Consider the following 12,785-nt stretch of genomic DNA (forward strand, 5'->3'; position numbering starts at 1 on the left):
ACCACAATAAACATCGCCTTCATCTCGTTGCCTGAAGCTGCTGTGGTGCTCCGTGTTAGTCCTCGAAATGGATTCCGAGAAGGGCCCTGCTCGTTTCCGGTTTTGCGTCCGGCGGAATATAGCGGTGAAGATTTTACTGTGCGATAGCATATTGTTGTAACAGATACCCAGGGAAAATCCGGATCAAATGATATATCAATCGAGGAGCTCTTGCAACCTCGAAACGGGAACTCTTCCGGATTGGGATCAAACAGATTCAAAAACGATATACTGACACGCAGTGAAATTTTCATCGCCATTTTCTCACTGGCCACAAAACCAGAAACGAGCAGGACCTTTGTTGAGAACCATTCAACCGGAACACCACAGCAGCTTCATGAGACGGATATGAAGGATCTTGGTCGTGAAGGATTTTGTCGTGATGATGGCAAATGTTTGATAAAAACAAAAACGCGGAAATATGTATGCTGGCGCAATCAAATTTATGGCTCCGTTTAGAGCCTGTTAATATAGAAATTTCGATGCCTAGCACCATCAATGAGGTTTCCGGGATTCCAGCCACTGTGGAAGTGGCATAATAGGAGGAGATAGATGTTGCTAGACATAACCTCAAAACTTCAAATAAAAATAATGTCAATGATTCCTGCAGATGACCATGATGAAACCGCGGAGGAACAGCTGATCAAAATTCACCACAACGTGGAGATAAATTCATAGGGGAAAAAGGGTTTCCTTAAAACATCGGAGAGTTATAAATTCTAGGAGACCGTGGGGTGAACAAGTGTGCCGCCAGTTTTTCGTTGTTTTTCAATAGTTAGAGACTTCAAAACATATGTGTTCCTTGGGAGACTTGATCCAGTAAATTAAAAAGAAGCTTATGAGCAAATAATTTTTTTTCACGGAAATGGTCTATTCTGGAATCCGTGTAAAAAGTACGTGTTAATTCTGAAATCCATGTAAATAAGAAAAAAAACCGTGTTAATTCCAAAACCCGTGTAAATAAGAAAAAACCCGTGTTAAATCTGAATTCCGTGCAAAAAAGTACCGTGTAAATTCCGAAAGACGTGTAAAACAAGCCGTGTAAAAATAAAACGTGCAAAAAAACCGTGTAAAAAAACTTTAGTGTATTATAAAAGTACTAATTTTGACTTATAATTTTCATTTCACAGAATCTTCCAGAGCTTGAAAAACTCGACTTGGCTTACAATGCTCTACCATCTTTCGATTTTGATTATTTTGATCAGGTAATCTCTATTAACATTATTTATAAGTGCAATACCATTGCTATATTATCAACATCTTCCTTTTCAGGTTGGTTCGTTGACATCGTTGGAAGTGGACGTCAGCCATAATCGCATCAGTGCACTCGGTGAATTGTTCATCCCGAGCACAAACGCGTCATCTCCGGTGCAACAAGCGCATGCTAATAACGGCCGTGAACACGGGGTTCCACTCAGCAACATAAAAAATCTGGACATGTCTAGCAATAACATTAGCAGAATCGACAGCGATTACTTCAAACCAGTAGAACTATCGCTCGTGAAACTTTCACTGGCCGGTAATCGAATTAGCAACACGAGTCGCGAAGTTTTTGGAAATCTACCGCTTCTTCAGTGGTTGAATTTGGAACACAATGTCATCAATGACATTGATTACGATACGTTCTACAATACCAAAATGTTGCAAGTTTTGAAGCTGTCCAACAATATGATAACAGATATACCGACGGAGCTGTTCCGTAATATACGGGGGCTTAGAGTATTAGAAATGGCTCATAACCATTTGAAGTATTTACCGGATGGACTGATACTTCAGGATGGATTGGAAAGGTTAGATCTATCTCATAATCAGTTCACGAAGATTCCAGCAACAGCATTATCCAACTTAGCAGCAATGGCACTATGTGAACTGGACTTGAGCCATAACCATATCGGCGCTATTCATAGCGTTGATTTATCAAATAAATTTAGGGTATTTATTTTTATAATTCTCTATAGTACAAATATTGAAGGAAATTAACAAACAATTTCAGTCCCTCTCAGTTCTGGACTTGTCCCATAACCGATTGGTTAGGCTGGAGGATGCCGCCTTTGCTACTCTTCCCCGTCTATCATTACTAGATCTATCCCACAACGATGAATTGGAAGTAATGGGCAAAGCATTCATAGGCCTGGAGAATAGTCTGATTGAACTACGTTTGACCAATGTATCGTTAACTGCCGTCCCGGAAATCTCCAATCCATCACTACGGGTACTGAAAATATCGCACAACGATCTGCCGTCCATTCCACCAGAGCTAGCTGCCAACATGTCATCGCTACGTGAACTGGACCTATCCGAAAATGATCTGACTTATGTACCGCTGATCACTCATTCGTTACACAACTTGAAGTATGTAATTAGGTGAATAGATCACATTGTTCCATTTTCATGTATTCTTGTGCTTCAATTATAGATCGTTATCTCTATCGGGTAACCCAATAACTAGTATGACAAATACCAGTCTTCTAGGAGCTGCTGATACATTGGAACATCTTGATATTGCCAATCTTAACCTGAATGGCTTTGAGGTAGTAAGTAGTAATCTGAAGGACTTGAATATCAAATCTGATTTATGAATCTTTCTCAGAACGGCGTTCTTAACAAGTTACATTTCCTGCGAACCCTGAAGATATCAACATATCCAAATATTCAACATTTCAATATCCCACGAGTTCTGGAGAATGCCCACAACCTGCGAGAGCTTTGGATTGAGGCCCCCAAACCACCATCGCAACCCCGATCAGACACTGCAGCAGCAGCTCCCAAAACTCCCAAGCCCGTATCGATTCCAACCAGCGATATGCGTCGAGAGATGGAAGGAATGCTGCCTCAGAAGCTTAAGAGCATTACATTCAGCGGTTCTGGGTTCAATCGATTAGCTGATAATGTCTTGAAAGGAATCCAGTCGGTCTATCTACATCTATCTCTCTACAATACCTCCATTGTAGATTTGCCCAGCAACTTCTTCAAGAACATTGGAAAGGCAGTTAGGAACATTTCCTTGGATTTGGAGTATAGTAACGATCAGTTAAAAAGCACTTCCTAATCCGAATTCCGCTCACTACTTACACCTGCCTGAACACGTGTTTTTAACTGATCTACACATTTCTGGAAACTCTCTGTCATGCGATTGTGAAATTGGGTAAGCCCTTTCTCTACAAAACCCTAGACCAAGAAATCTCATCAACACATACATCACATGTTTCAGCTGGATCGAGTTTTGGCAGCGAAAACGTCGCCAATACATATGCCCGGCTCATCCCTGGACCGAAAGCTCCAGCTTCAACGGTCACCACAAACATCTAGTGAGTTCCCTGATGACGCATTCCAGCGATGACTGCGAAGACTCGGCTGACGATCTGCGAGAAGCTACATGCAGCAACAAAAAGGACGAAAACCTACTGGAAGTGCTCAAACGGGATTTGGAATGCGGCTGGGGAAGTGCAGCGCCGAAGCTGGGCATTGTGCCCGGGATAGCGTTCGTTTCGGTGTTCGTCGTCCTACTTATCTGACTCATTCGGTATTTGTTCAAAATGTACAGCGAGTTCTACGACTATCTGGAGCAATTATATAGCGACCGTGGTGCAATGAATGGTTCCGCCGCAGCCGTGTCGTACGTGGACGATGCTTGCGATTTCGGTAGTGAGTTTGATCTGGAGCTGGAAGAACTGTGAGCCGGGCAAACCGGAAAATCTGATCATTATTGCGTTTAGTTTTGATTTTGTGGTTTCAGTCGTTGTTTTTTGTTTGGCTGCTTTTTGAATTCATTCCATTTAATAACAAATGAACAAATGATGCATTTTAAGTTATTTATAGCTTTTAGGATGTTTTGATGAAATATTTTACCATGCAAGCCGTGAATTCAATGTGCCAACATGTTTATAGAAAAATAGTTTAATAAAGTAACCCATTGTAAACTGGTGTTTTTTAAATATTATTCTTCGAATCGTCAACTAGTGCAGGCATATAAGGGCCTATTCACAAATTTCATAACGCTAAAGAGGGTGTCCTGAACGTGTTACAGCTCATACAAAATTAGAAAAATATTCATGCAAAATGCGTTACGATGTGGTGGGTGGGTACTGCAAATGGCCATTTTTTGCGTCATGAAATTTGTGAATGAACCCTAACAAAATTTGGATGAATTACAGACTCCGTTTACAAATTTAATACGCTGGAGCGGCAACGCGGCGCGGTAGGTTTCAACAGAAAATGTATGGGTTAAATGTCAAAAACTGCACCGCGTTGCTGCTTACATAATTGTAGCTAAGCCTTTTGGACCCATTCACAAATTTTATAACGCTGGAGGGGGTAGGTGGGTGTCCTTAAGATGTACAGCTCATACAAAATTTAAAAAATCCAGCTCCCTGGAATACATGTGCAGTTGCACATACCTGGTTCGATTTAGCTATTTCATTATTTCCATTTGTATCATATAAGCAGTATATCATTAGCGAATACCTTACATTAGTGTGGCTCTTATATATCATTTGAGTCACATTTAACATATGTGCAAGTTTTATACCGTTCCAAAGCACATTGCGTAAACAAAAATGGCAGCTGGAAGGAAAGTTTTTCGCAGTTTTGCTCTGGAGTTGTGATTACCAGGAGGGTCCTTAACTGCAATAGAATGTATATGACGTTAAAATGGAGAACATAGAGGATATGAATCGAAGAAAGTGTTGTGGTACCGGAAAAGGTAGCCAGCAACCAGTGGTGCATTTTGAACTGAACGCGAGCCAAAAATGAACGGAGCCCGAGCCAAATTTGCACTTGAACGTAGTAGTCAATGAACTTACGAGCAAGAGCTTGCCGTTGCTCAAGAACGGCCCGTTCAGTTCACAATAATGATTGAAGGTCCCACTTGAAGAATGAATGTATTAATAGTCGAAATTTATCCTGAATATAGAAATCATACAGCCCTCGATATTATGCATGTCAAAAACATAACATTGACCTAGAATTTGTCGTGAATCAGTTAAAACTGATCGCGTTCATTTTCCGGCTCGCACGGGTTCATATTTTTGTACTGCTCAATGTTCAAGCCTACTTGATCGCTGCGTTCAACAAAATGAACTGGAACGCGAACTGAACGCGTTCAAATGCATCACTGCCAGCAACAATGCTACATGAAACGACACAACCAGGTAGACAATCATCACCTGATGACGATTGTCTGCCTGACTGTATCGGTTGTACAGCTATCTTTTCCGGTACCACAATATTTAATATATTATTTCATCGGAATCACTAACAAATTCCAATTTTTTAAAAGTTTGGAAGTTAGTTGTGATTTTATTCAGATTATCTCTGATCCATGGAGAAAATCATCCCTTCAAGTAATGTGTATCTTAAATGCATTCGATAAAAGTGAAACATGAAATGTATGTGTTAGATCCATTGATTACATTTGAGTTAATCATGCTTTCAATGAAAAGAAACTTTGGCGATAGTGTATTGACTTCGCACATACTCTCCATGTGCAAACCCCCATTGCAAAAATCCATGTAGGTTGGCACATGAATCAAATGGGAACTTTATCTTGAGTGTTGGAAATACAATACAGTATATTGTAAAATGACAATACAATTACAGTACAATATATTGTTTTGAACAGTTCACTGTATGGTATATGAGATTTTTGCAATATAATGTATGGGTTGTTGAGTATCATAACAATACAAATATAGATATTTTCTCATAAATACATTTTAAAAATAGAATACGATATATTGCGCATTTCTTTCACCACTGGACTATCGCAGAAGTTTTTACAAGTGAGGGAACGCTAATAAAAGCATAATAAATGCATCAAATCGAGTCGGTGTCTTCAGCGGGGTTATTCATCGCAGTCCAAAGAATAAGTGCTCTGAAGACACCAACATGATTCGATGCAATCTCGCACTTTCATTCGCATTTTCGCACTTATGAAGCCGCACTTCGCAGTCCAGAAGTGAAAGAAATACACAATATTAACTTGTAGTAGGGTGATCAAAGTAATTTGGACAGACCGTTACGCGTATATAATTTGGCCATTTGCGGCTAAAACAAATGGAGATGGCCAAATTATATACACTTAACGCTTTGTCCAAAACACATAAAACACCCTAATAGACTGTGAACCGTTTCACCGATTCGTTTAACTTTTAATTAAAATTTGATATTTCGATAGTTATTTTCCCCTCAATAGACCATTTCCGTCAGATCTCACCCCCTATTTTTATATTTTTCTTCGAAAGTCGATTATTTTTCATGATTATCGACGCTTTTAGAAATAGTTTATATGAACTCCTTAATTTGTTATATTTTTTTGAAAACATGGATATTCACCACTTTTTTATGTGGAAACTGTCCTGCGGCACAGTTGTTTCAACCCTGTGGGTATACAAATAGGAGATTTCAACCTCACCCCTGCGTTGAGTGTTTGTGGACCTAATGAAATGTCAGTGTCAAATCGGACTCACGGCAGAAACGGAGAAATCCATGTTCTGGATCAACTCAGGTGCAAAGATCATGGATTCGTGCCACTAGTTATCTCTTTTATTCTTCCGCTATGTTCACGTTGAGCAAATAGTTACGTCACTATTCGCTCTGCATAAGCACAGCAAATGAATAAAAGAGAGAAAAATATTGACACGCGTTTATTATCTTCGACACCTGAATAAATCCTGAACATTGCAGAGATATCTGCCTCAAGCTCAGAAGCATTTATGAGGTCAAACGGTCCCCGGAATTATCTCCGTTTATTTACCAGAACCATGAGCGCTTCCCCGTTGAATATACTCCTCTCATAGGGGTCTTTAAAAGGTCAGTTCTACCAATCTGATGGTCCTCGCCACCACGAAATTCTTAACGACCACAACAAATATCCTCATCACCCCGCCCGCAGCCGCTGCGGTGCTCCTCTATAGTTCACAAAAAGGGTTCTGGTCCCCACCGGCCGCCGGTGAAACTGTGGAAGGGATGAAGATTTCTCCACGCGACATTTCTGGTTCTGGTCATTTCATACGATTCATATTTCACGGATGCTGGGGGAATCCAAACTAAATGGTGGATGTGCCAATCGAGGACTTCTTGCAGTCTTCCGGATTTCCAGTTGGGATAAAACAGCTTCGAATACATTATGCTACGCTGTGAAATCCTCATCGCCAGCCCCCGGTCGACCATAAAACCAGAAGAGAGCAGGACACTTTTTATATTCACGGAGCACCTCAGCAGCCCCAGGTGAAGGAGATGGTGGTTGTGAAATGTTCCGTCGTGATCTTTCTATTCCACCATCAAACCAAAACGGCATCAAAATAGTATTAGCAAAGTGGTGACTGCACAGAAACAGCTTCTCATCTTCTTTCCTCTTGGTGAAGCTGCTGCTTTTGATCAGATTATGACAAAAACCCATATTTTGAGCAGATGAAAACATAAATAAACGTGTATCGTTGTACGCCTGACACACGCTTAGAACTCCATATAAAAATATCAACATTTACATCAACATTTCAACTCCATATAAACAAAATCAAATAATTCCGGAAGGAACGTCAAGAGCAGGACAGTCAATGGAGGTTAATGAAAGAGGGACAGAGATGGAGAATAGACCATTTCCGTCAGATCTCACCCCCTATTTTTATATTTTTCTTCGAAAGTCGATTATTTTTCATGATTATCGACGCTTTTAGAAATAGTTTATATGAACTCCTTAATTTGTTATATTTTTTTGAAAACATGGATATTCACCACTTTTTTATGTGGAAACTGTCCTGCGGCACAGTTGTTTCAACCCTGTGGGTATACAAATAGGAGATTTCAACCTCACCCCTGCGTTGAGTGTTTGTGGACCTAATGAAATGTCAGTGTCAAATCGGACTCACGGCAGAAACGGAGAAATCCATGTTCTGGATCAACTCAGGTGCAAAGATCATGGATTCGTGCCACTAGTTATCTCTTTTATTCTTCCGCTATGTTCACGTTGAGCAAATAGTTACGTCACTATTCGCTCTGCATAAGCACAGCAAATGAATAAAAGAGAGAAAAATATTGACACGCGTTTATTATCTTCGACACCTGAATAAATCCTGAACATTGCAGAGATATCTGCCTCAAGCTCAGAAGCATTTATGAGGTCAAACGGTCCCCGGAATTATCTCCGTTTATTTACCAGAACCATGAGCGCTTCCCCGTTGAATATACTCCTCTCATAGGGGTCTTTAAAAGGTCAGTTCTACCAATCTGATGGTCCTCGCCACCACGAAATTCTTAACGACCACAACAAATATCCTCATCACCCCGCCCGCAGCCGCTGCGGTGCTCCTCTATAGTTCACAAAAAGGGTTCTGGTCCCCACCGGCCGCCGGTGAAACTGTGGAAGGGATGAAGATTTCTCCACGCGACATTTCTGGTTCTGGTCATTTCATACGATTCATATTTCACGGATGCTGGGGGAATCCAAACTAAATGGTGGATGTGCCAATCGAGGACTTCTTGCAGTCTTCCGGATTTCCAGTTGGGATAAAACAGCTTCGAATACATTATGCTACGCTGTGAAATCCTCATCGCCAGCCCCCGGTCGACCATAAAACCAGAAGAGAGCAGGACACTTTTTATATTCACGGAGCACCTCAGCAGCCCCAGGTGAAGGAGATGGTGGTTGTGAAATGTTCCGTCGTGATCTTTCTATTCCACCATCAAACCAAAACGGCATCAAAATAGTATTAGCAAAGTGGTGACTGCACAGAAACAGCTTCTCATCTTCTTTCCTCTTGGTGAAGCTGCTGCTTTTGATCAGATTATGACAAAAACCCATATTTTGAGCAGATGAAAACATAAATAAACGTGTATCGTTGTACGCCTGACACACGCTTAGAACTCCATATAAAAATATCAACATTTACATCAACATTTCAACTCCATATAAACAAAATCAAATAATTCCGGAAGGAACGTCAAGAGCAGGACAGTCAATGGAGGTTAATGAAAGAGGGACAGAGATGGAGAATTTTCCGTGACGTCCCCATGATCGCTTCTATCTGTCATGATTGATCCGAATCAGCTGATCGAATATTCACCACGATGTGGAGAAAAATTCATAGGGGAAAAAGGGGCCGCATAAAAATCGGAGAGAAATAAATTGTAGGGGACCGAGGGGTGAACTAATGTGCCGCCAGTTTTTCATTGTTTTCCAATAGTTAGAGGCTTCAAAACATATCAATTCCTTGGGAAAAATTGTTCAGTAAATTGACAGAAAGCAAATTAGCCAATAAAAAAATTTCACGGATATGGTCTATTTGAAATTGAATTTCGCGGTCGACCCATTAGAGTTTTGACAGTCGAGTAGTACTTCACAACAAATTTGACAGATGTTAAGTTATTCTCAAATTACCGGGAGTAGAAAACTCAAAAGTTATTAGCTGGCAAGTTGAACCAGGCTCCAGAGCAGGATTATTTTTAACCGGAGGGGAAATAACTATCGAACTGTTAATTTTTAATCTCAATTTCAAAGAATCGGTGAAACGGTTCACAGTCGAAATAGTAAATCGTCATTCAACAAGCAAAAAACACATTGATTGATTTGAATACTGAGAAATAGGAATTAAAATGAAAACTTTGGCCCTTTTTCTATGTTCATCCGAAATGATCAAAGGTACCCAACAAAAGAAAACAATCGATTTTCATCAAGTTTGCCTTGATTGTCGTTGGCATGCTGGTGTTTTCTTGCAATTTGAAAAAACTTTGTGTGATATTTCGTGTGTGGTATCTGAGCCTCCCTGCCAGACTAAGACCAAAGGTATCATTGCGCCCCAAGAGGAGTCGCCCGAGCTGCTGCGTTCGATAATCGATGTACTCTTCCCGCACCACATCACAATCCCATGACTCCCAGCACCGTATGCAACAGATGAAGGAGAAGAAGTGGCGAGGTGACGAACGTAGAGCTGGCAGAAGTCTTGAAATCATTCAAGGCACCGGGACCCGATGGTATCCCGAATGTTGCCCTGAAAGCAGCAGTCAACGTGGATCCGGAAATGTTCAGAACCACGAAGCATCGATGAAGGAATCTTCCCGGATGTCTGGAAGCGACAGAAATTGGTTCTACTACCAAAGGTGGGGTAACCGTCGGCGTATTGACCTATCTGTTTACTACGACGGGCAAGTTGTTGGTGCGGACCTGAAGGGTGCGGTCTCGAACATTTTGGTCATTCAATTTGAATTAAAAAAAATCTACCAGTGCTAGCCGTTGTTTGTTAGGTTGTCTCGCAAGAAACCATTTTCAAGATGCACACTTAAAATATTTCACATAAAGCTTCTGCAATTTGATGCAGGTAATAAGTCCGATGAATCAGCTGAATCGAATAGTTTATGACCGTATTTTAGTAAACATATATTTTATAAAAGTTCTGAAAAACTTGCGCATCAATAAGACCAAGTAAACGTTTTTTCAACAGTTGATAGTTTTTGTGTCACATAGAATGCATACCAGTTTTTAGCGTGACGAAGTAATGGCTATACATTCCTAGGCATACTCGGATCATTTTGATGAAAATTTTAGCTTGACATCAGCCTGGCTGCTTGTTGATATCCAGTTCGCACCTCCTAGGTGCGGACGGCCTGTCCAACAAGCAGTTTGGATTCAGGCAGGCCCATGACAACCATATATCGATACACAGTGTTCTTCGTAGCCAGGATGTCCCGGGCGATAAGTGAATATCGCCCACTGTCAGTTGTAAGAACTGTGAAAATAAAGACAATAATTGTTTTGTTTAATTGTTTGTTATGGTTTGATTATCAATTTTTGATATTGTTAAATCAGCTAATAATGTGCCAAAAAGTTGAAGCACATTCAACATTTCGATGACTTTGGAAGGAGAGCAAACATTGAAAGGCATCCTGCAAGCCTCCAAGCAAGCAATCAGTGATTTGATTACGACTCTTGCTCGATTATGGATCATAAGCATTAAAGAAAACTTCGCATTCTGATTGCACTCTCGATTCAAATTACCCGAAAATGAGTAAACACATGGAGATGGTTGGTTGGTTTGACTTTATTAACGAGATTTTTAGCCCTGGGCTAGTTCATCTCGGGACCAACGGCTTTACTTCCCTTCCGAAGGAAGTCGTCACTATAACTTTTTACGTCATAAGTGACTATGTCGGGGATGGGATTCGATCCCAGGTCCTCGGCGTGAGAGGCGAGTGTTCTAACCACTACACCAGGTCCGTCCCCACATGGAGATGTTAACTACGCTAAAAGTCGTCCCGTGCCATGGGCCTGGATTCAGGAAAGGTAAATCTGCTCTGGACGCTATCCAGTCGGTCGTTCAGAAAACTGAGATGGCAATCGAGCATAAAAGGAGCGGCATCCGTTACTGCGCAGTTATCATTCTGGATGTGAAGAATGCGTTCAAGCGGATTTAAATTCGTAACTTTTTTTTTACACATTTTTGGCAGTTTTCAGAATAAAACCGATTATTAAATACCTTGTAGTAATAAGGCTGTGAACCGTTTCACCGATTCGTTTAACTTTTAGTTAAAATTTGACATTTCGATGATTAATTTCGCCTAAAATCATCAAATTGAATAGACCATTTCCGTGAAAAAATTTTATTTGCTCGCAAGCTTTCTTTTAATTTACTGGACCAACTCTCCAAAGGAACTCATATGTTTTGAAGCCTCTAACTATTGGAAAACAACGAAAAACTGGCGGCACACTAGTTCACCCCACGGTCTCCTAGAATTTATATCTCTCCGATGTTTTAAGGAACCCCTTTTTCCCCTATGAATTTATCTCCACGTTGTGGTGAATTTTGATCAGCTGTTCCTCCGCGGTCTACACTTTGTTGATCTTCGAATTTGTGCATGGTGACGTCGGTGACGTCACGAAAACAAACGCTATCTCTGTTGCTCTTTCGTCATGGTCAACTAACTATCCTGCTCTTGGACATTCCCTGCAGGAATTGTTTACATTTTGTTATAAGGAGTTGTCATTCACTGCAGGAATCGTTGACATTATTTTTATTTGAAGTTTGGAGGTTATGTCTAGCAACATTTATCTTCTCCTATTATGCCACTTCCACAGTGGCTGGAATCCCCACATCCATCCTGGAATCCTTATTGTTGGTGCTGGCCGTCGAAATTTCTATGCTAACAAGTTCTTCAGCGGAGCCATCAATTTCATTACACCAGCATGCATATTTCCGCGTTTTTATTTTAATCAAACATTTGCCATCATCAATGTTCTACTACACAATTTGATGGTGGAAGAGAACCCTCACGAGAAGATCCTTCATATCCGTCGCATGTAGCTGCTGTGGTGTTCCGGTTGAATGGTTCTCAACAAGGGTCCTGCTCTCTCCTGGTTTTGTGGCCAGTGGAGAACTGCCGACAAAAATTTCACTGCGTAGTCAGTTTATCGTTTTTGGATCTGTTGGATCCCAATCCGGAAGAATTCCCGTTTCGAGGTTGCAAGAGCTCCTCGATTGTTTTATTTTTTGATCCGGAAATCCCCTGGGTATCAACACAACAAATCAATACAACAATATTCTACCGCACAGTAAAATTTTCGGCGCTATATTCCGCCGGTCGCAAAACCGGAAACGAGCAGGACCCTTCTCGGAACCCATTTCGAGGACTAACACGGAGCACCACAGTAGCTTCAGGCAACGAGATGAAGGCGATGTTTATTGTGGTATTGAAGGATTTCGTGCTTGCATTCCTATGGTGATGACCATTTTTCGGGTAGTCCTTATCATTCCAGA

The 12,785-nt window shown here is 40.9% G+C and overlaps 1 protein-coding gene across 1 annotated transcript in view; it reads left to right on the plus strand.

The window, feature by feature from the left end:
- Nucleotides 1-3,959, plus strand: part of LOC5571316 (chaoptin) — a 276,580-nt gene extending 272,621 nt beyond the window's left edge. The window contains 7 exon segments of the mRNA XM_021840573.1: nt 1,170-1,244; nt 1,312-1,971; nt 2,033-2,391; nt 2,456-2,570; nt 2,630-3,079; nt 3,081-3,184; nt 3,251-3,959. Of these exon segments, the coding sequence (XP_021696265.1) occupies nt 1,170-1,244; nt 1,312-1,971; nt 2,033-2,391; nt 2,456-2,570; nt 2,630-3,079; nt 3,081-3,184; nt 3,251-3,554 (2,067 nt within the window). The 3' untranslated portion in view covers nt 3,555-3,959.
- Nucleotides 3,960-12,785: the final 8,826 nt, after the last annotated feature.

Source organism: Aedes aegypti, chromosome 1, assembly GCF_002204515.2.
Source record: "Aedes aegypti strain LVP_AGWG chromosome 1, AaegL5.0 Primary Assembly, whole genome shotgun sequence".
NCBI lineage: Eukaryota > Metazoa > Arthropoda > Insecta > Diptera > Culicidae > Aedes > Aedes aegypti.